At 41.6% G+C, this 19,418-nt stretch overlaps 1 protein-coding gene across 1 annotated transcript in view; it reads left to right on the plus strand.

Annotated features, from left to right (window-relative positions):
• The window catches only part of LOC145392500 (adhesion molecule nephrin-like), a 220,444-nt gene that overhangs the window by 169,037 nt on the left and 31,989 nt on the right, over positions 1-19,418 (plus strand). The window contains exon 2 of the mRNA XM_080266891.1: positions 13,518-13,650. Coding sequence (XP_080123017.1) covers positions 13,518-13,650 — 133 coding nt within the window. The remainder of the gene's footprint in view (positions 1-13,517; positions 13,651-19,418) is intronic.

Below are 19,418 nucleotides of genomic sequence, written 5' to 3' on the forward strand. Positions count from 1 at the left end.
CAGCACCCCTATAGAGCAGTGACCCTATTTTCACCACTCGTATTTCGCCTAGAGGAGGGGGAAGAGAGAGAGAGAGAGAGAGAGGGGAGAGAGAGGGAGGAGAGGGTTGGGGTTCTTGCTGAGGGATGAGGGGCGTGTGTGGGGGAGAGAGACAAAGGGAGGGGAGAGGCTGAGGGAGTGAGAGATAGCCAACAAGGGGTGTAGGGGACAGGGAGGGAGGGGATTGTGGGAAGGGGGAGTTTCAGGAGGGAGGGATCGGAGGGAGGGGAGGGGGAGGGGGGTTTTAGAGGGGGAAGGGGGGGGTTCTGCACAGCTGCCCTTCTCCCACCACGCCTTGGGGAGTTCCGGCAAAAGTTGGGTAAACATTTTCAAGCTTTTGCCAAGACGAGTGTGTAGGGAGAGTGATGTGTGTGTGTGTGTGTGTGTGTGTGTGTGTGTGTGTGTGTGTGTGTATGTGTGTGTGTGTGTGTGTGTGTGTGTTTGAATGCCTGTCTATATATTTGTCTTTCTGTCTGCCTTTCTGTCTCCAGTGCTTGCATGTGTTATTGTGCAGTGACATTCGTAACTCTCTCTCTCTCTCTCTCTCTCTCTCTCTCTCTCTCTCTCTCTCTCTCTCTCTCTCTCTCTCTCTTTCACCAGTAAACTATAATATTCCTTTAATAATTCCTTAAGAATACTTTTACTTCAACTTATTTCCTTGGGAGACAGGTGTGTGGAGCCAGGTGTGTGGGCAGCAGAATTAGAGGAGGAGGAGGAGGAGGTGGAGGAGGGAAGAAGATGAGATGGTTGAGAAGAAGCAGGAGAGGAAGAGGAGGAGGAGGATGGAAGAAGATGAGAAGCAGGAGAGGAGGAGGAGGAGGAGGGAAGAAGGTGAGATGGTTGAGAAGAAGCAGGAGAGGAGGAGGAGGAGGGAAGAAGGTGAGATGGTTGAGAAGAAGCGGGAGAGGAGGAGGAGGACGGAAGAAGAGAGAGAAGATACGAAGAAGAAGCAGAAGAAAAAAAAAGAAGAACGCGAGAATAAAAGGAAGAAAATGAGAGAGAGAGAGAGAGGATAAAGGCGGAAGTTTATTGAAGCGGGAACAATGGGAAAGGCATACGAAAGAGGGGAAAGAGAAGGAGAAGGAAGAGGAAGAGGAGAGGAGACGAAAGAGAGAGGAGGAAAAGAAGGAAAGGAGAAGGAGGGAGGAGAAGAGGATAAGGAGGATAAGAGGAAGAAGAGGCAGCCCGAGAGCAAGGTGAATGGACATGGTTTTGTGGAATATATTGAGGCTGGAGGAGTGGAATGAAATGCTGGAAGGAAGGGAGGAAGGAAGGAAAGAAGGATGAAGAAACGAAGGAAGAAAGGAAGAGAAGAAATAAAGATAAAAAGAAGGAAGAAAGGAGGGAAGAAAAGAAGGAGAAATGGAGGGAAGAAAAGAAGGAGGAAAGGAAGGAAGATATGAAGGAAGGAGGGAAGGAAGGAAAGAAGAAAGAAAGGAAGGAAGAAATGAGAGAAGAAAGGGAAGAAGGAAGGAAAGAATGAAAGCAGGAAGGAAGGAAGATTTTGTTGAGAAGTTTAGAGGAGGAAGAGGTGGTGAAAAATTGAAAAGAAGGACTAGGAGGGAAAAGGAGAAATAGTAAAAGGAGGAGGAGAAGGGATAGGAGGAAGAAGACGAGCAAGGGGAGGAGGAAGAAGAATAATAACAGGAGGAGGAGAGGGAGGGCGAGAGGGATGTAAATTAAGGTTGTGTGGATTAGCATGATGGAGGAGGAAGGAGGAGGAGAAGAGGAAGAGGATGAAGAGGAAGAAGAAATGGAGGAGGAGGAGGGCAGTGTGATGAAAGATTGTGTGGAGTAAATTGAAGGTTGAGGAATGGAAGGGTGGAATGCAGGCGAGGTAGGATAAGATGGAGATGTGGAAGGAGGGAAGGAAGGAAGGAAGGAGGGAAGAAAGGAAGGAAGGAAGGAAGGATTCATTGTTGCTGCCGCGCTGGGTGAAATGTCGGGAGAGGAAGCCAGGAGATAGATAGATAGACAGATAGATAGATACATAGATAGACTAGGGTCGAACTAAAAATTAAATGACAGATAGACAGACACTTAACTACCCGATAGATGGATAGATAGATAGATAGAATATAATCAATAGAGTAAAAGAAGACATTTATTTTTTGATTGGTAACTCCTTCACTACGATAACTTTTTTTTTTCATTTTCTTCATGTTACCTTAAGATGATTTTTATGCAACTTAAGACAGATTTTTAAGAAACTCTCTCTCTCTCTCTCTCTCTCTCTCTCTCTCTCTCTCTCTCTCTCTCTCTCTCAGTAGTCATGAAACTGGTCAATAGAATAAGTATTAACATTAAGGTCAAATCACTTAAAATAATTGTGATTCTCTCTCTCTCTCTCTCTCTCTCTCTCTCTCTCTCTAATTTGTACCCATATAGTTTCCAGTCCATTTAACATATAGATAGACGAAAAGAGAGCAGCCTTATTTCTCTCTCTCTCTCTCTCTCTCTCTCTCTCTCTCTCTCTCTCTCTCTATCATTCCCATTCCAAGTTCATTGTTGAGTTCCCCCTCCCGACCCTCCATTTTCTGTTCTCTCTCACTCTTTTCCCACCTTGCCCCCCCCTTTCTCTCTCTCTCTCTCTCTCTCTGTCTATCTTCCCCTGTCTCTCCTCCCACGTTCTCTTTTTCCTTTCTTCACTTCCCCTCCCTTCCTCTCCCTCGCTCAGTCTTTCTCTCTCACATTCCTTCTCTCTCTCTCACTCCCCCTTCCCCTTCCCCCTTCCGTTTCTCGACCCCTTTCTCCTTTCCAGTGATCATCGAACTATACAGTTTAATATTACTACTGAAAAAGTAAAAGAAACGGAGAGCAAAGAAAAGGTCCCAGATTATCGTAGAGCTAATTTCAACAGGCTCAGAGCGCTACTTGCAACTGCAGATTGGAATCAAATGTCTGAAACCGATGACATAAACCAAGCATGGGAAATATTCACCGAAAAATTTAATGAAGTGGTAAAGTCATGTGTGCCACTACGTAACAGACGTCCAGCTGGAAATAGTAAACCAAAGTGGTGGTCCAGTGAAATAAAAAGTAACTTAATAGCCAAAAAACAGGCATACCATAAATATAAAGCTACACAAAATAATGATGATAAATTACAATACGATAATCTACGCCGCACATCGAAAAGACTTATCAAACAAAGCAAAAGAGCACTGGAGATCCACATTGCTAATACGTGCAAATCAAATCCTAAAGAATTTTACAGTTACATTAGAAAGAAAAAGGTTATGACTACATCAATAGGTCCTCTAGAAACAAACAATGGCAGACACACTGAAAATGAGGTCGAAATGGCAAACATTCTTAACGATTACTTTGCGTCTGTTTTTACAGTAGAAAACACCACCAGAAACCTACTGTTACCCACAAACCAAGCAAATAGCACAGTCCTTAGTAACTATGCTATTGATAATAATGATATCCTTTCAGCCATAAATAGTACGGACATAAACAAAACCCCTGGCCCCGATAAAATATCACCGAGAATTCTCAAAGAAGCAAAACATGAGTTACTGCTGCCACTCTCTGTCTTATTCAATAAATCATTAAGTACTGGGAAAGTTCCACGCGAATGGAAACTAGCAAATGTAACACCAATTTTCAAAAAGGAAATGAGTCGCACCCAGGAAATTACAGACCAATCAGCTTAACATCAGTAGTGTGCAAGTTAATGGAAAAAATCATAAGAGATAAAATAGTTAATTATCTAGAAGAAAATAATATAATTAAAGACTCGCAACATGGATTCAGACATCGTCGTTCATGCTTAACTAACCTACTGGACTTCTTCCATGATGTTTACAAATCATACGATGACTCAAGAGCAGTAGATATAATTTACCTCGACTTTCAGAAAGCATTTGACACTGTCCCTCACAAGCGTCTCATGAGAAAAATAGAAGCACATGGAATAAAAGGAAAGACGCTAAAATGGTTACAAGACTGGCTGTCAGACCGAAAACAGCGAGTTGTGATAAACGGAAAGGAATCCAAATGGCGTAATGTGATCAGCGGCGTTCCCCAAGGCTCAGTACTTGGACCGATACTTTTTATTATCTATATAAATGACATTGATGAGGGTCTAAATTGTAAAGTATCCAAATTTGCAGATGATACTAAAATAACCAGTAAAGTCACTTCAAAATTACAGTGGCAGCAGTTACAAAATGACCTTAATACTTTAGCAAGCTGGGCAGAAAAATGGCAAATGAAATTCAACACAGAAAAATGTAAAGTACTTCATATTGGAAGTAACAATGTCCATGCAAATTACAAAATGAACAATATTCAGTTATCAAGTACAGACAGTGAAAAGGATCTTGGTGTGATAATATCAAATGACCTAAAACCAAGCAAGCAGTGTACCGATGCGGTAAAAATTGCAAACAAGCTAGTGGGTTTTATTGGAAGAACTTTCGAGTTTAAATCGGAAAAAGTCATACTTGCCTTGTACAACTCGCTAGTGCGCCCCCATCTTGAGTATTGTGTGCAATTCTGGTCTCCGTACTACAGAAAGGACATTGAAAAATTAGAGAAAATTCAGCGAAGAATCACAAAAATGGTACCACGACTTAGAAACAAACCATATGAGGAACGCCTTGAAGAACTTAAATTATTTAGCCTAACGAAGCGCAGGTTAAGAGGGGACCTTATTGAAGTTTTCAAAATCATGAAGGGATATGACAACTTAGACATGAATAAATATTTTGATATAGACTGGTCTAGTCAAACCAGAAGTAATGGCTGCAAAATCATGGGAAAACGATTCCAATCCCACGAAGCAAAATACTTCTTCTTTAACAGAGTTGTAAATATCTGGAACAGATTACCCTCAGATACCGTGAACAGTATCTCAATTGAGACATTCAAAAACAAATTAGACAAGTATTTGCACGAAAATCCTCAGCTGACTCTTTTTCTGTCCGAATAACTTGCTTTTATAGCTACGGCACATGTAAGTTCATGCCTCCTTAGTCTACAAGACACCCCGTAAACAATGTACCCGTACATAGTGTTGCGTCACGATATTATACATTTTCAATTTATTCGGTGCAAACAAAGCAATATAAGCACAGATTAGGATCTGCACAGATAACCCTGAGTTAACGGTCACTACTCTTACTTTCGACCTGTGATGGGCTGTGGATCACTGAGGGTCCCTGTTAGTCAAGTGACCACCATCGGGATTTTTTTAATGTACCAGGGGTCACTGCTTCAGGATGAAACTTGTGTACTGTCCCACATGGGAGAGTTCCTTGTCTCAGTGGAGTGAACGGAGCTGTTGCCTGATTGACTGCTGCCTACCTAAAAAGCGCCAGGGAAGGTTGCCGAACCACCCCTAAACATCCACTCTGTGCATTGCACATCCACACTGTGCACTGTGCAGTCCCCTTTCATCTAAGACACTCGTCCTATATACTTTTCAGTCTCCCCAGCGCAAAGAAAGCAATATAAGCACAGATTAGGAGCTGCACAGATAACCCTGAGTTAACGGTCACTACTCTTACTTTCGACCTGTGATGGGCTGTGGATCACTGAGGGTCCCTGTTAGTCAAGTGACCACCATCGGGATTTTTTTAATTTACCAGGGGTCACTGCTTCAGGATGAAACTTGTGTACTTGTCCCACATGGGAGAGTTCCTTGTCTCAGTGGAGCAAACGGAGCTAGGGCCTGATTGACTGCTGCCTACCTTAAAAGCGCCAGGCAAGGCTGCTGCACCACCCCTAAACATCCACACTGTGCAGTGTGTAGCTTCCACGTTATGTCCACAGACTTCCCATTAACTCAATGTAACTGGTTTATAATGTCATGCCGTAACTATTATTTTATTTGTTTACTTTCTCTTTCAGGTTACTCTATCGGGTAGCTTATAGATAAAGTATTATAGAATGTGACTTTTCCTTTCCAGTGTTTCCTATAAAATTTCCATGTCAGTTTTTCCATGCTGCATGGTGGTTTTTCTCACTTTTTCCTGGAGGGTTTGGTGGTGGGGGGAGCCTTCTTGCTTTCCTATCCTTATCCTTCAACATGTAGAGTTAGATCTTGTAGTCATAGTTTTCTCTAACAAGCAGCCTCGAAAGGACCATAAGGTCTGTTGCTGTTTGCTTTCCTGTGTAATCCTGTGTAATCCTGCGCCTCTCACTTCTCTCTCCCTTCCTTCCTCTCCTCCACAACCTTCCTGTCTCCTCTTCCCGTCTCCCTCCCATCCATTTCCCTTCATCCCATAATGACTCCGCCTTCTTCCTATCATTCTCTCTCTCTCTCTTTCTCTCTGTTTTCTTCCCTTTCCCAATTTTTCCTCCTTTTCCTACCTATCTTTCCTTCTCCCGACCCATCTTCCTCTCCTCCTCCTCCTCCCTATCTTCCATCTTCTCTTCCCCTCTTCCTCCTTCTTCCTCTCCAACCAACTTCCTTGCAGGGTCCGATGAGATCAATCACCCTCCTATTCCTCCTCCTTTTTCTTCCTCCTCTTCCTCTTCCTCCCTCCTTGCAGGGTCCGATGAGATCAGTCACCCTCCTCTTCCTCCTCCTTTTTCTTCCTCCTCTTCCTCTTCCTCCCTCCTCTTCCTCTTCCTTCCTCCTCTTCCTCTTCCTCCACGTCCATTTTCTCAAACTTGTATTTTCTTCCTCCACCTCCATTTTTTTCCACATTGGTTTTCCTCCTCCTCCTCCTCCTCCTCCTCCTCGTCCTCCTCCTGCTCCTCCTCCTCCTCCCGTATTGACACGCTCTCTGCCCTCTTCACAGATTGCTCCCTCGATACTCTATCCACTCTGCACCCACACACAATCTCTCTCTCTCTCTCTCTCTCTCTCTCTCTCTCTCTCTCTCTCTCTCTCTCTCTCTCTCTCTCTCTCTCAACCATTTCCCTTTACAAAGCGCCAGTCTTTATTTTTAGATCCATAAAGATATTTTCATGTACAGTGACGTTGGTGAAAGAGAGAGAGAGAGAGAGAGAGAGAGAGTTTTCTTTTACACCAACCCTGATGAAAAAACGACACAGCAACAAAACGAAACGAATTGGAATATGGAAGCCCTAGGAGAGAGAGAGAGAGAGAGAGAGACAGACAGACAGACAGACTAATTACCTTTTCGTACTGAGAAGGTAAATCGCGTGAGCACCTGGATAAATTACTGGATTTTATTTTTTTTATCGCCAGGAAATTTTAACCTCTCTAGTGGTGTATGTCATGTTTTCTTGCTGTCCCCAGACGATTTTATTCAGCCTCTGGGGAACGATGAAGGAGTGAAGGCGTCAAGGGAGGATTTATCTGACCCCTCCACCTCAAAATCTCCAGCTGAATAAAGTTAATTAGAAATTGCGTAAAAAATAAATAAAAAGGAATGTGTAGGAAGATTCCGTAGATTTTTTTTTTTTTTTCTACCTCTGGATATTACTGCTCAGTTTAGGAGATATTATTGCAGTGATGGTTTGAAATGAGTCCCAATTAACCCTTTAAAACGTAGAAAGTGTTGTATATTTTATCATTACTTCTCCCAGACGATTATACACAGCTGAAGTGACATAAGGTAGTGAAAGGGCAGAGAAAAAAAACTCCATTAACCCTCATAGTGGCTGAATAAAACCGTCTTGTGTCAGCATGAAGGTACTAAGAAAGTCCCTGAGCTATACCATCAAAGACGTCCTTGGATTAAAAACTACGTATGACTCTATATCTTTTATTCCTGCTACTGCCAGACGATTTTTGACACCCATTTCCGAAGTAACGATATATATATATATGCTCAGTACATACACACAAACACACACTTGCATGCGGGTGTGATGTCTGGACCTTAAAAAGCTGGGAGCTGAAGAGGGTGGAAGTGTTGAAAGATAAAATGTTTGATTGGAACTGGTTGGAGAGAGAGAGAGAGAGAGAGAGAGAGTGAGGAGGGTGTGAGAAAGCGGTGTCGGGGTATGGAGAAAATAAGTTGAAACGTAACTGGGTTTGGCATGACAAATATACCAGAGATTCCGATTTGTACCCTTTTTAAAAATCTTCGTCATTATCATCATCATCATCGTTATTATTATCATCATTATACCGATTGGATTCATTACTGTCATTATCATCCTCATAATTAAAATCATCATATGCTCATCACAATTGTCCTCATTTCCTGTTTCATTGTCTTCTGGATGATTATTTTGTTCATTTCCCTGGACTCATTGTTTGATCAGTCTTCCATGTTTGTAGTGTGTGTGTGTGTGTGTGTGTGTGTGTTTGTGTGTGTGTGTGTGTGTGTGTGTGTGTGTGTGTGTGTGTGTGTGTGTGTTTATTATTCTCCACTCTTCCATAGCAGTCTAGTGCAGTTCAGAAACATAAAGCGAAATAGATTAAACTGCAGTGCATTCATCTCCATAAATACTGCACACAAGTCGAGCAAAATACTATACACTGGAAATACTAAAAATTTTTCCCATTAAAATATTTAAAAATGTGAAAAAAAATTGTATTATTCTGGATTTGACATTTAACAGATCATGGGACTTTGTTTTTTTATTAATTTCCCCGGGGGTTAATGTACTCCTGGATGAAAAGCGAAGAATTGGACAAAAATTATTATACAGTGAAAAGGTTGAAAGTTGGATTTTTTTTGTAAACTCCGGCACGGTTATCATCATCATCATCATCATCATCATCATCATCATCATCATCATCATCATCATCATCATCATCATCACCACCACCACCACCACCACCACCACCACCACCACCACCACCACCACCACCACCACCACCACCACCAAATCCTGCATGAAGATTAATACTGAAGTGTAATAATTATACAAAACAAGTCGCCAAGGAGGAGGTGTTAGGGAGCTTCCAACGCCCATGAGAATACGGCTCCCCCCCTCTCCCTTTTTTTCACATTCTCCCTTGAATTAAAAAGGGAGATTGACTTGAAGGAAAGAATTTGATCTAGTGGATGTTTTGATGGAGTAGGGAGGGAGGGGGAGGGAGGGACGGAGGGGAGGCGATGTGGAAGGAGGGAGGAGAGGGAATGCAGAGGGAGGAAGGGAGAGGGGATGCGGAGGGAGAGGGGGAGGAGAGGGGATAAGGAAAGAAAGGAAGGAAGGAGAAGGGGAAATGAAGGAAAGCAGGGGAAAACGGATTGGAAGGGGGGGGGTGAAAAGTAGAAGAGGAGGTGAAGGGATGGAGGGAGGAAGGGGGAAGGGAAGGTGGAGGAGGGAGGGAAGATAAAGGGAGGTGAAGAGGGGGAAAAGAAAGGAGGGAAGGGGAGGTGGAGGGGGGGGAGAAGAGGGGGGTGTAGAGGGGATATAGAGGTAAAGGGGGGGTGAGAGACTCTATCCTCCTAAATCCTCTTATTTCTTTCACCCGAACAAAATCGTCTCGTCAGATCAAATAAAATATCTAATTTCTCTCTCTCTCTCTCTCTCTCTCTCTCTCTCTCTCTCTTTCTCTCTCTCTCAGTAACCATAATTAGAGGGTAAGGATGCTTCACAAATTCAATTCTAACTTTAACCATCCTGCCATGCTTATTACTAACTGTAATTGCTATACGCGTCTCTCTCTCTCTCTCTCTCTCTCTCTCTCTCTCTCTCTCTCTCTCTCTCTCTCTCTCTCTCTCTCTCATATTGCACCTAAGTTATTACATACTGATGGTTGGCTAGTGGTTGAGATTGAGGACTGCTGGCCGCAACGTTGCAAGATTGAGAGAGAGAGAGAGAGAGAGAAAAAAAAAAAGAGAGAGAGAGAGAGAAAGAGAGAGAGAGAGAGAGAGGATGGAGTGGGATGGCTGTTTTTCGTTTCGTGTGTGTGTGTGTGTGTGTGTGTGTGTGTGTGTGTAATTGATGTGTATTATATCCTACTGACAGCCTCCATGACACTAAAAAAAAAAAATTATGGCCAGACATTTTTAATCAGCTAACCTCACAAATTAAAAACCGTAGCTTCGATTTGATGGTATCCGTCACATACAAGAGCAATTTTTTTTTCTGTTTGACATTAAATCATCATCATCATCATCATCATCATCATCGTAGTCATCACCACCACCATAGTCCTCGTCGTCGCCACCACCATCATCATCATCATCATCATCATCATCATCATCATCATCACTCAACCCTTTGGAAATCCTTCACTCTCGTCTCCCTCATCTTTCCCAGGCTCATTATAACTCGCCATAAAACGCTGGTATATTGCTCATTTACACCCGCGCTCGGAAATTGGGAAAGTGATTTAATAACTCAGAGGAATCGATGACCGTTCTGTGTGTGTGGGATGGACTCTCTCTCTCTCTCTCTCTCTCTCTCGCTGATCAGACATTTTGGTGTGTGTTAATCTAAGCCTTTTTTTAACCCCTTTTCATCTGTGTACTCGTCAGACAACGCGTGCTTTTTTTCTCACCGTAAAATGATGTAAAAATCGATCTAGGCAAGTTACTCCTAGAAACTGAAGGCGAGGTTACGTTTTCTTTTTTTTCTTAGCTGCAGGAGGATTTCTTGTAGCGGCCTCGTCAGTCAGTAACGCCTAACGATTTTAACAATGCTTTACTCTGCCCACTTTAACTTGGCCTAAAACTGTCATCTCTTCATCTTGAATACTGAAGTGTGATAACAGATTAACTCGAATATGATGCTAGTCACAAAGAGGTCCGTAGAATGGATGTAGAACCGTCGCATGTTTTTCTCTTACTGAGCTATGTGAAATAAGGTGTAAAAAAAATGAAAATCTAACCCAAGTGAAGCTGAAAGGAGTATAGTTTGAATTTGGAGGCTAAAATGGAAATAATATCAAAGTCTTCTTGGACGTGCAGCTGGCGAACAGAAATTGCTTGTCGGAGCGAGAAGACGGGCCAGCGAAGGGTGCATGGAGGAGGGTGGCGGTCAGTGGTGAATCAGATGGCCGCATTACCGAGTCCAGGGGCGAACTTTGGCGACTCCAGGAGGGGACTTTGGCGCAGTCGAGTCCACTAAGTTGCGTCAGAAAGTTTGAAGTGGCCGGTGTCTGGCTGCCATGATGGGGAAGGGGACTAAACCGAAAACAAGGATCTGTAAAGGGAGAGAGAGAGAGAGAGAGAGAGAGAGAATATTTTTTTTTTGGGGGGGGGTCTTAGTTTTGGTGGTTCTGCTGAGTTGAGTTTATAAGAGTAATATATTTTTTTTTTTTTTTTTTTTTTTTTTTTAGGACTGACTTTTGCTCCCTTCCGTTTTTTGTGTTGATATTCCGGTGATTAGGAAGATAACTGGATGGAGGAAGAAAAACGAAGAAAAACGGAAAATATAAAGTTTCCTAGCTGGTTCGCTCAATTTCTGTCTTGTTTCTTTGTGAGACTGATGTGGAGAGAGAGAGAGAGAGAGAGACAAAGATAGTGTTGTGTGTAGTGGGAGGAGAGGTTGTTAGTGAGTTGGTAATGAGATTAGTTTTGGTGTTTCTCCTTAGTTTTCTCTGGTTTTGTTGAGCTAGTTAGTGAGTTTTTGAGAGAGAGAGAGAGAGAGAGAGAGAGGGAGAGAGAGAGAGAGTGAAGGAGAGTGAAGTGTCGTGGGAGGAAGATGGTTAATGAAGTAAATAGGGGTAGAATTCCTTTTTCAATTTATTTTCTCTGTTTTCTGTTCCGGACAAAGGGAAGAGAAAAAAAGAGATTTGTGATAGTCATGATGAAGAGGAAAGTAGTAATGATGTTAGAGATAAGGAGACGAATAAGGAAGATAACAGCGATAAGAAAGAATCCGCAAACAACATTAATCTCAACCATGTAAGTGATGAGAAAAATTGATAACGATGATAAGGCAAAGGAGAAGAGTGAGAGATAATGACAAAGATAAGAGATAAAGAAGAGGAGCAAGAAAACAGTACGATAAAGAGAAGAGTGAGAGATGATTACAAAGATAAGATATAAAGAAGAGGAGCAAGGAAACAGTACGATAAAGAAAAGAGTGAGAGATGATTACAATGATAAGAGATAAAGAAGAGGAGCAAGGAAACATTACGATAGAGAAGAGTGGGAGATAATTACAAAGATAAGAGATAAAGAAGAGGAGCAAGGAAACATTACGATAAAGAGAAGAGTGAGAGATGATTACAAAGATAAGAGATAAAGAAGAGGAGCAAGGAAACATTACGATAAAGAGAAGAGTGGGAGATAATTACAAAGATAAGAGATAAAGAAGAGAAGATCAGGGAAACTACGATAAAGAAAATCCCCCCAAAACACGAATTGCAACTATGCTTACCCCCTCCGCTTCCCAGATGCATAAAAGGATGAAACTTGCAGAAGATGTTGCACAAGAAGGACTGGACATGGCAAGATGGATGACCGTGCAATCGCCTTGGAGTTAGTCCCTCTTCTGATGGCGAATGGTCTTTTTGTGTCTGGTCCTTTTTTTTTTTTTTTTTTAATACTTTTTTACGTCTCTGTCGGCCCCTCTGGATCTGTTTCTTTCTTCCTGTGGGTTTGAGTTTTGCCTTATCTTTTGATGACTTTTTCTGTGTCTGTATTTTTCTCTGTCTTTTGTCAGTTATACTCGTAGTTTTTGCATAACCAACTTCTCTCTCTCTCTCTCCCTCTCTCTCTCTCTCTCTCTCTCTCTCTCTCTCTCTCTCTCTCTCTCTCTCTCTCTCTTCCTTTTCTCTTTCTTTCTCTTTGTCCGAGCTTTTCCGTTTACCTTTGGATGTCACTGGCTGTGTATCTTTATCTTTCTTTCTTTCTTTCTATGTCAGCTTGAGTTTTTGCTTCTACCATTTCAAGTCTCTCTTTCTGTATCTTTTATCTCTCTGTTGCTCTCTCTCCATTAGTCTGAGATTTTTCTGCCCTACTTTTTTGCTTTCTGACAAAAAGAAAAAATATACAGCGAAAGAAGAGCAGACACACAAAATGCAAGTCAAACAGATAAAAGAAAAAAAATGTGTGTGTGTGTGTGTGTGTGTGTGTGTGTGTGTGTGTGTGTGTGTGAGAGAGAGAGAGAGAGAGAGAGAGAGAGAGAGAGAGAGAGAGAGAGAGAGAGAGAGAGAGAGAGAATGATTAAGTGCAATTTTGTGAAGATTATGTTTTTTTTTTTTTTTATCGAAGTTTTCGTTGTGTCATTCATAGATTATTTTCCTTTTTTTTCATCAGCCTACCTCAGTCTCATGCAAGACAAAATGGCTTCTGGTTTTTCTATATGGCTATAAATCGTCATCGTCATCATCATCATCGTCATCGTGATCGTCATCATCATCATCATCATCGTCATCGTCATCATCATCATCATCATTATCATCGTCATCGTTATCATCATCATCATCGTCCATCCATCCATCCATTTTTCAGTCAGTCAGTCAATCAAAAAATCATCAGTCAATCATCAATCAGTCATAGCGTTAGGGTGACAATGATAACGGTGAATCCATTTTGTCCTCTCCCCACCTCATCCTCTCACTCCATCTCCAGAACACTATTACACCTGCAATTTACCTCCAAGGACATGACGTAACACCCCTCTCTCGTTCAATACAGGTCCAGAACATGTGGTGTGGGCTGGTGTGGGTGGACGCGCTGACCTCCCGTGCAACCTGACTTCACCTTTACCATCTGACCCAGCCCTCCTCATTCTCTGGTACAAGAGTGGCGACTACAAACCCATCTACAGGTAAGGGGATCATGTTAATGATTTTGTAGTCATATAAGGGGATGAGGTTAATGATTTTGTAGTCCTATATAGCATGGTTCCTGAATTATTTGACAGGTGTGCTATTGTAACCTAATATTTTAAAATTTAATAAAGATCTAGAGCATGGTGCCACATGGAAAAATTAGAATAATAAAATAATATTCTTGTTGTATTTTAAAGATGAAGGTCCTGAGAATATTACTGCATCAAGAAGTGGTTAGTGAGTTAATATTGAAACTCGACAAGGAATTCGAAACATTGTCATTGCAACTTTTTTTTTTTTTATTTTTTTATTTTTTTTTTTTTTTTAAAATGAAGTGGCGGTGGTGCTTACTGTACACGAAGACGTAGTGATTATGTAGCGATTTTAGTGATTTTGCCGACTGTGTGTGTGTGTGTGTGTGTGTGTGTGTGTGAGAGAGAGAGAGAGAGAGAGAGAGAGAGAGAGAGAGAGAGAGAGGTGAGCAAAGGTAAAGGAAATACCCTGTCTAGTCCATTGGGCTCTAAACAAAAGAAATGGCTGAAGAAAAAAGAAAAAGAAGGGAAGTGGATGCAACTTTCATGTCGAGGGTGGAGCGCCGAAGAATAGCACAGAAAGAAAGAAAGAAAAAGAAAGACAGAAAAAGAGAGAGAGAGAGAGAGGAAAAAAATGATCTGGTCTGCAGCGGCAAAGAATAAAATGGAAGAAAAAAAAAGACGAAGAAATAAAAGGAAATGGGAAACAAAAATAAAAAAATCATCCCGTGTGTTCTGCCCAGAAAATAAATTGAAAAAAGAAACGCTAAAATTTTTTCACCGTGGAGAGAGAGAGAGAGAGAGAGAGAGAGATGCAACAGGCCTGCAACACGACAGGTATGAAGAGGTCAACACGAGCGCGACTCACCTGGATTGCAATAACGTTAAGGTGCGCGAGGTGGCTGTCGTGTCGCTTTATTTTTTGACTCCCTCATGGGCGGAAGAAGTCAAGTTTTGGAAATGTTGGGTGGGAGAGAGAGGGAGAGAGGTTAAAGCCTGAGTTTTTTATTTGCTCTAAAGTAAAGAAATCTAGCTCTAACCTGTCTCTTTCTTCCACCCAACATTTCCACTTTTAAAGGATCATGTGGAGAGGATGGAGAGCGAGAGACTAACGTGGAGAGTGTATGTGTGTGCGGTGGAGGAGGGGAGAGGGAGGAGGAGACCGAGGATAAGATGGAGGGATGGAATGGAGAGGTATATGAGAGAGGGGTGTGTGAACTGGGGGGGAGGGGAGGGCGGCGAAATGACATGGGACAGGGCGACATGGAGGCGATTTGTTTGTGGCCACCAGACGATTTTGTTACGATATTTAATGGAGTTTATGTAATTACCCTTTTTTAAACCAACGATACATTGAGAGACAGTGAACGATGACTTATGTACTCCAGTATTGAAATCTAGTAGGCCTTTTCTGAATATTGTGTTAAAGTTTCATAAATATTAGATTGATGAGGAGCGATATCACTGCCCAAAACTGTACACAGGAAGAGTGGGGAATTTTGTCGAGTTTTATTTTCTGAAATTTATCTTAGGAGAGGAAGATTATATTGGAATTTATTATTATTATTATTATTATTATTTTATTAAGGAAGGATCATGTTGGAATTTTGTACAGGTATCTCGATATTAATATAAAAAGATAAACACACACACACACACACACACACACACACACACACACAGAGTGAGTGAGTGAGTGAGTGAGAGAGAGAGAGAGAGAGAGAGAGAGAGAGAGAGAGAGAGAGAGAGAGAGAGAGAGAGAGAGAATCTTAATGAGTTTCCCCTCAGAATGCTTCCTTTACTTCCCCTTGTCCAGCTCCAACAGTGAAGGGACGAGGAAAGGAAATGAACGCTTGGGAATGCGGAATGAGGGAGAGGGGAGATAGGAAGAGGGGAGGGAAGGAGGGGAGAAGGTGGAGGGGGAAGGAAGAAGCCTAGGGGAGAAGAGCGGTGGGGTAGGAGGGGAGGAAGAGAAATAAAAATAATGATAATAATAATAATAATAAGAAGAAGAAGAAGTGGAAGAGGAACAAGAACAAGAACAGGAAGAAGAAAAGGAGGAGGAGGAGGAGGAAGCGGAAGAGGATGAAGAAGGGTGGAGTCAAGCTGTTACTAATACTGAAGAGGGCAAATCATTCTCTTCCCCTCGCTATCAGGCACAGGAAGTAGAGGGAGGAGAGAGGTGCAATAGGGAATAATTGAAAGGAGGAGGAATGAGAAAGAGAGAGGGAGGAGGAGGAGGGAAGTGAAAAGGAGGATGAAGCATGGACGGGAAGAGGAAGGAGGATGGATGAGAGGAGAAGGAAGGAAGAGGAATATACCTGAACTGAAGAAGAAGAAGAAAAGAGGAGGAGGAGGAGGAGGACAGCGATGGGAAGAAGAAAATGGAGACAGGAAGAGAGGAATGATGAAGAAGATCAAAACGGAAGAGTGAAAGGAGGAAGAGAAGGAGAAGAAAAAGAGAGATGTCAGGAGAAGACAGGAAGAAGGGGAGAGGGGAAGGGGAAAAGTAGGACAGAGGGTAGTGCCTGAAGAAGGAGAGGGGAGAAGAAGAAAAGGGAAGTGTATGAGAAGGAAGGAAAGAAAGGAAAATAGGAAGAATGGAAGGAAGGGAGATTACTGAAGGAAAGGGAGACAAAGAGATGAAAATGTGGCGGATTTGAAGTAGGAGAAGAAGAGGAGGTGGAAAAGGCGGAAGGAGAGTAAGCAGGAAAGTGACGGGAGAGGTGAAGAGGGAAGACAGATTAGCCTTCTCCCCTTGCTATCACCTAGATGAGGGGAAAAGAGGGGTCGATGCCGGGGGGGGGGGGGAATGACAGAGGAAAAGAAAGAGGAACCAAGGAGGGAAGAGGAAAAAGAAATAACGTGAGGAAGAGAAAGAAGAAAAGGGAGAAAAGGAGGAAAGGTGGAGAGGGAAAGGAGAGGGAAGAAAGAAGAGGGGAAATAGACTAAGAACAGGAATAGAATGAGTCAAAGAATGAATGTAAGAAGAGGGGAATATTACTGAAGAGGGGATACAGATCGACCATTTCCCCTCGCTGTCATAAGAAAGAGGGGAGAGGAGTTGTAGCCGGGGAGAGGGGAGGAGGAGAAGAGAGAGGAAGAGTAAGGAATGATGGGAGGAAAGGGAAGAGGAAGTGAGGGGAAATGAAGAAGGCTGGAACTGAGGAGAGGGTAGAGGAAATGAAATGAAACAAGATAGAGCTGAAGAGAACGGTGAATGAGAGGAGAAGGGAGGAAGAGGGGAGTGCCTGAATGGAAGAAGAAGAAAGAGAAAAATATAAAGAAAATGAGAGAGAGAGAGAGAGAGAGAGAGACGAGAGGAGACGAAGAAAAAAAGGATAACCGAAGAGAAAGACGGGAATTAGAAGGGAATATTAGTGAGGAGGGCAGGCAGATCAATTTCCTCCCCTCGCTATCATCCAGACGAGGGGAAAAGAGGGGGAGTGGCTGCCAAGGGGAATTACTCTTGGTCTGCATCAACCAGGAAATAAGACTCATGCACTAGGGACTAACGGAAGGGAAACTGGAAGAAGAGACATGTTGGAATATTAATGCAAAAAAAAAAAAAAAGGAAGAAAAAAAGAGAAAGAAAGAAAATGTTGCAGAAAAATCATAGACTTGGGAGAAATTGAACCAAAACGATAATAATAATAATAATAATAATAATAAATGCTGGAATATTCATCCAAAAAATGAAAACTTGCACAAAAAACATGGACTCTAGAGAAGTAGAACCAAAAAGATGATAATAATAATAATAATAATAACAATAATAATAATAATAAATGCTGTAATATTCGTTCACTAAATAAATGAAAGAAAATGTACCAGAAAAAATGTATGATGAAAAGAATAAAACATGGAGGGGAAAATTATACGACAGGAGGAGATTGAAAATTAAAAAAATAATACTAATAATAATGCAATTGCTAGAAGTTGCATAGAAAGCTGAAATCATGCACAAGTGAAGAATAAACTGAAGAAGTTGCTAAAAAAAATACAATAAGAAAAAAGAAACGAAAGAAGAAATCATATACAAAAGGAAGGAGCTGAAGGAAAAAAATATATATATGAATCAGGAAAAAAATAAAGTGACGGGAAAATCGCGCGTGACTAATGAAAAAAAGGTGAAATAATAAAAAAAAAAATTACACTAGGAAGAAATTCTGGAACACCATATAACCAGAAGGGAAAAAAAAGTAATCTGATCTTTAAAAAAGCACAAGAAACCTATTGAAAGTAGAAAGAAGGCATTAAAAAGAAAAGAGGAAAAATAATGCACAAGGATTAAGTTGAAAAATATATATCAAAATTGGACAAAAAATCTGAATTCTGTCAACTGAAAAATCCCAAAATTGGGGAAAAAATCGGAATTCTGAAAAAAAAGAAAGTTGTGCGCCATCATAGACGTTCAACGATGCGAATATTAATAAAAACAGACGACGGCCATTCCAGTTTTTCTTTTTTTTTCCATATCGACAATACTTCGAAAATAACCTTTACAGCAATATTCGGTAATACTCAAATGGACGTACACTGAGATTAATACGTTTAGAAATACCAGAGAGTAATAGTAATACCAGGTAGTAATATTCAGAGTCAAATACAAATACCCAGATAAATATTCATAAACAGCAGATAATAATATTCCAATACCTGAGATTAATATTGGTCATTAGCCAGGTAGTAATATTCAGCAGTTCCCAGTATTAGTCTGAACAATATCCCGGTAATTATATTCATCAGTTCCCTAAGAGAAATATTAACCAGTACCATTATTCAGCAACAGGAAATATTAGTATCAGTATTACCCTGATAGCAATATCATTATAATATTCAGTTCTGCTTAATGACCCTAGCAAGAGAGCAGTATTTAGCAGTACCCCAACATTACTCACATAGTAATACCCACCCATCAGTAGTAACAATAGAGAGACAGGTAAATAGAGACTGATAGATAGATAGATAGATATAGATACTACAGCCACACAGCACTACCTCAGACCAGCACAGCCGCTCACAGCACTCCCCCCTTTTTGCAATATCTCCCTGTACTAGCCGCATACACTCTCTCTCTATTAAATATCGCCCCGGGGTTCAGATATCTAAAAGGGTGACTTCAAGTTGTACTGTCCAAAGCACTAGGTGTAGCTGCCAACCGTAGGTCTCACTACGTCTCTGGTATACTTATTCTTCTGTCATTTATTTATAGCCAGACGCCATAATCCCGTAAGGGGTGGCCGGTTGTATCTGAGTTTGTTGCTTTCCTGGGAGGGTCACTAACCCACTGCCAACCCACTAGACACCTGGATAAAACGTATGGGTTGGTTATATGGTTACCACCCAGCGTTGTAAACGTGGCTTACAATAAACCATTATACTTGTCACTCAGTGTAAAGCCACATTAAAAGGAAAGAAGAGTATGAAAAAGTGAGAGGAATGGTGGGAGAAATGGGAAAGGAGGAGGGCATACACAGAAAAAGAAAGATAAAGGTGTAGGAAGAAGTAGGCAGCGCTACACCAAGTGAGTGGATGATGGTCGCCTCCACCTGCCACCAGTATTTACTCTTGCTGTGTATTATTCTTTGTATTTTTTTATCCATTTATCCCGTCGATGTCCTTTGCATTAATGATCTTGCTTCCGTCTCACATTTTTATTTAACGTAGGAAGGATGTCTTATTGAAGGCTCTGTCTAACCCTTTCAGCTCGATTAAGTGTTCTCAGAGTT

This window comes from Coenobita brevimanus, chromosome 22 (genome assembly GCF_032717465.1).
Source record: "Coenobita brevimanus isolate Jiangsu-jjx chromosome 22, ASM3271746v2, whole genome shotgun sequence".
Taxonomy (NCBI): domain Eukaryota; kingdom Metazoa; phylum Arthropoda; class Malacostraca; order Decapoda; family Coenobitidae; genus Coenobita; species Coenobita brevimanus.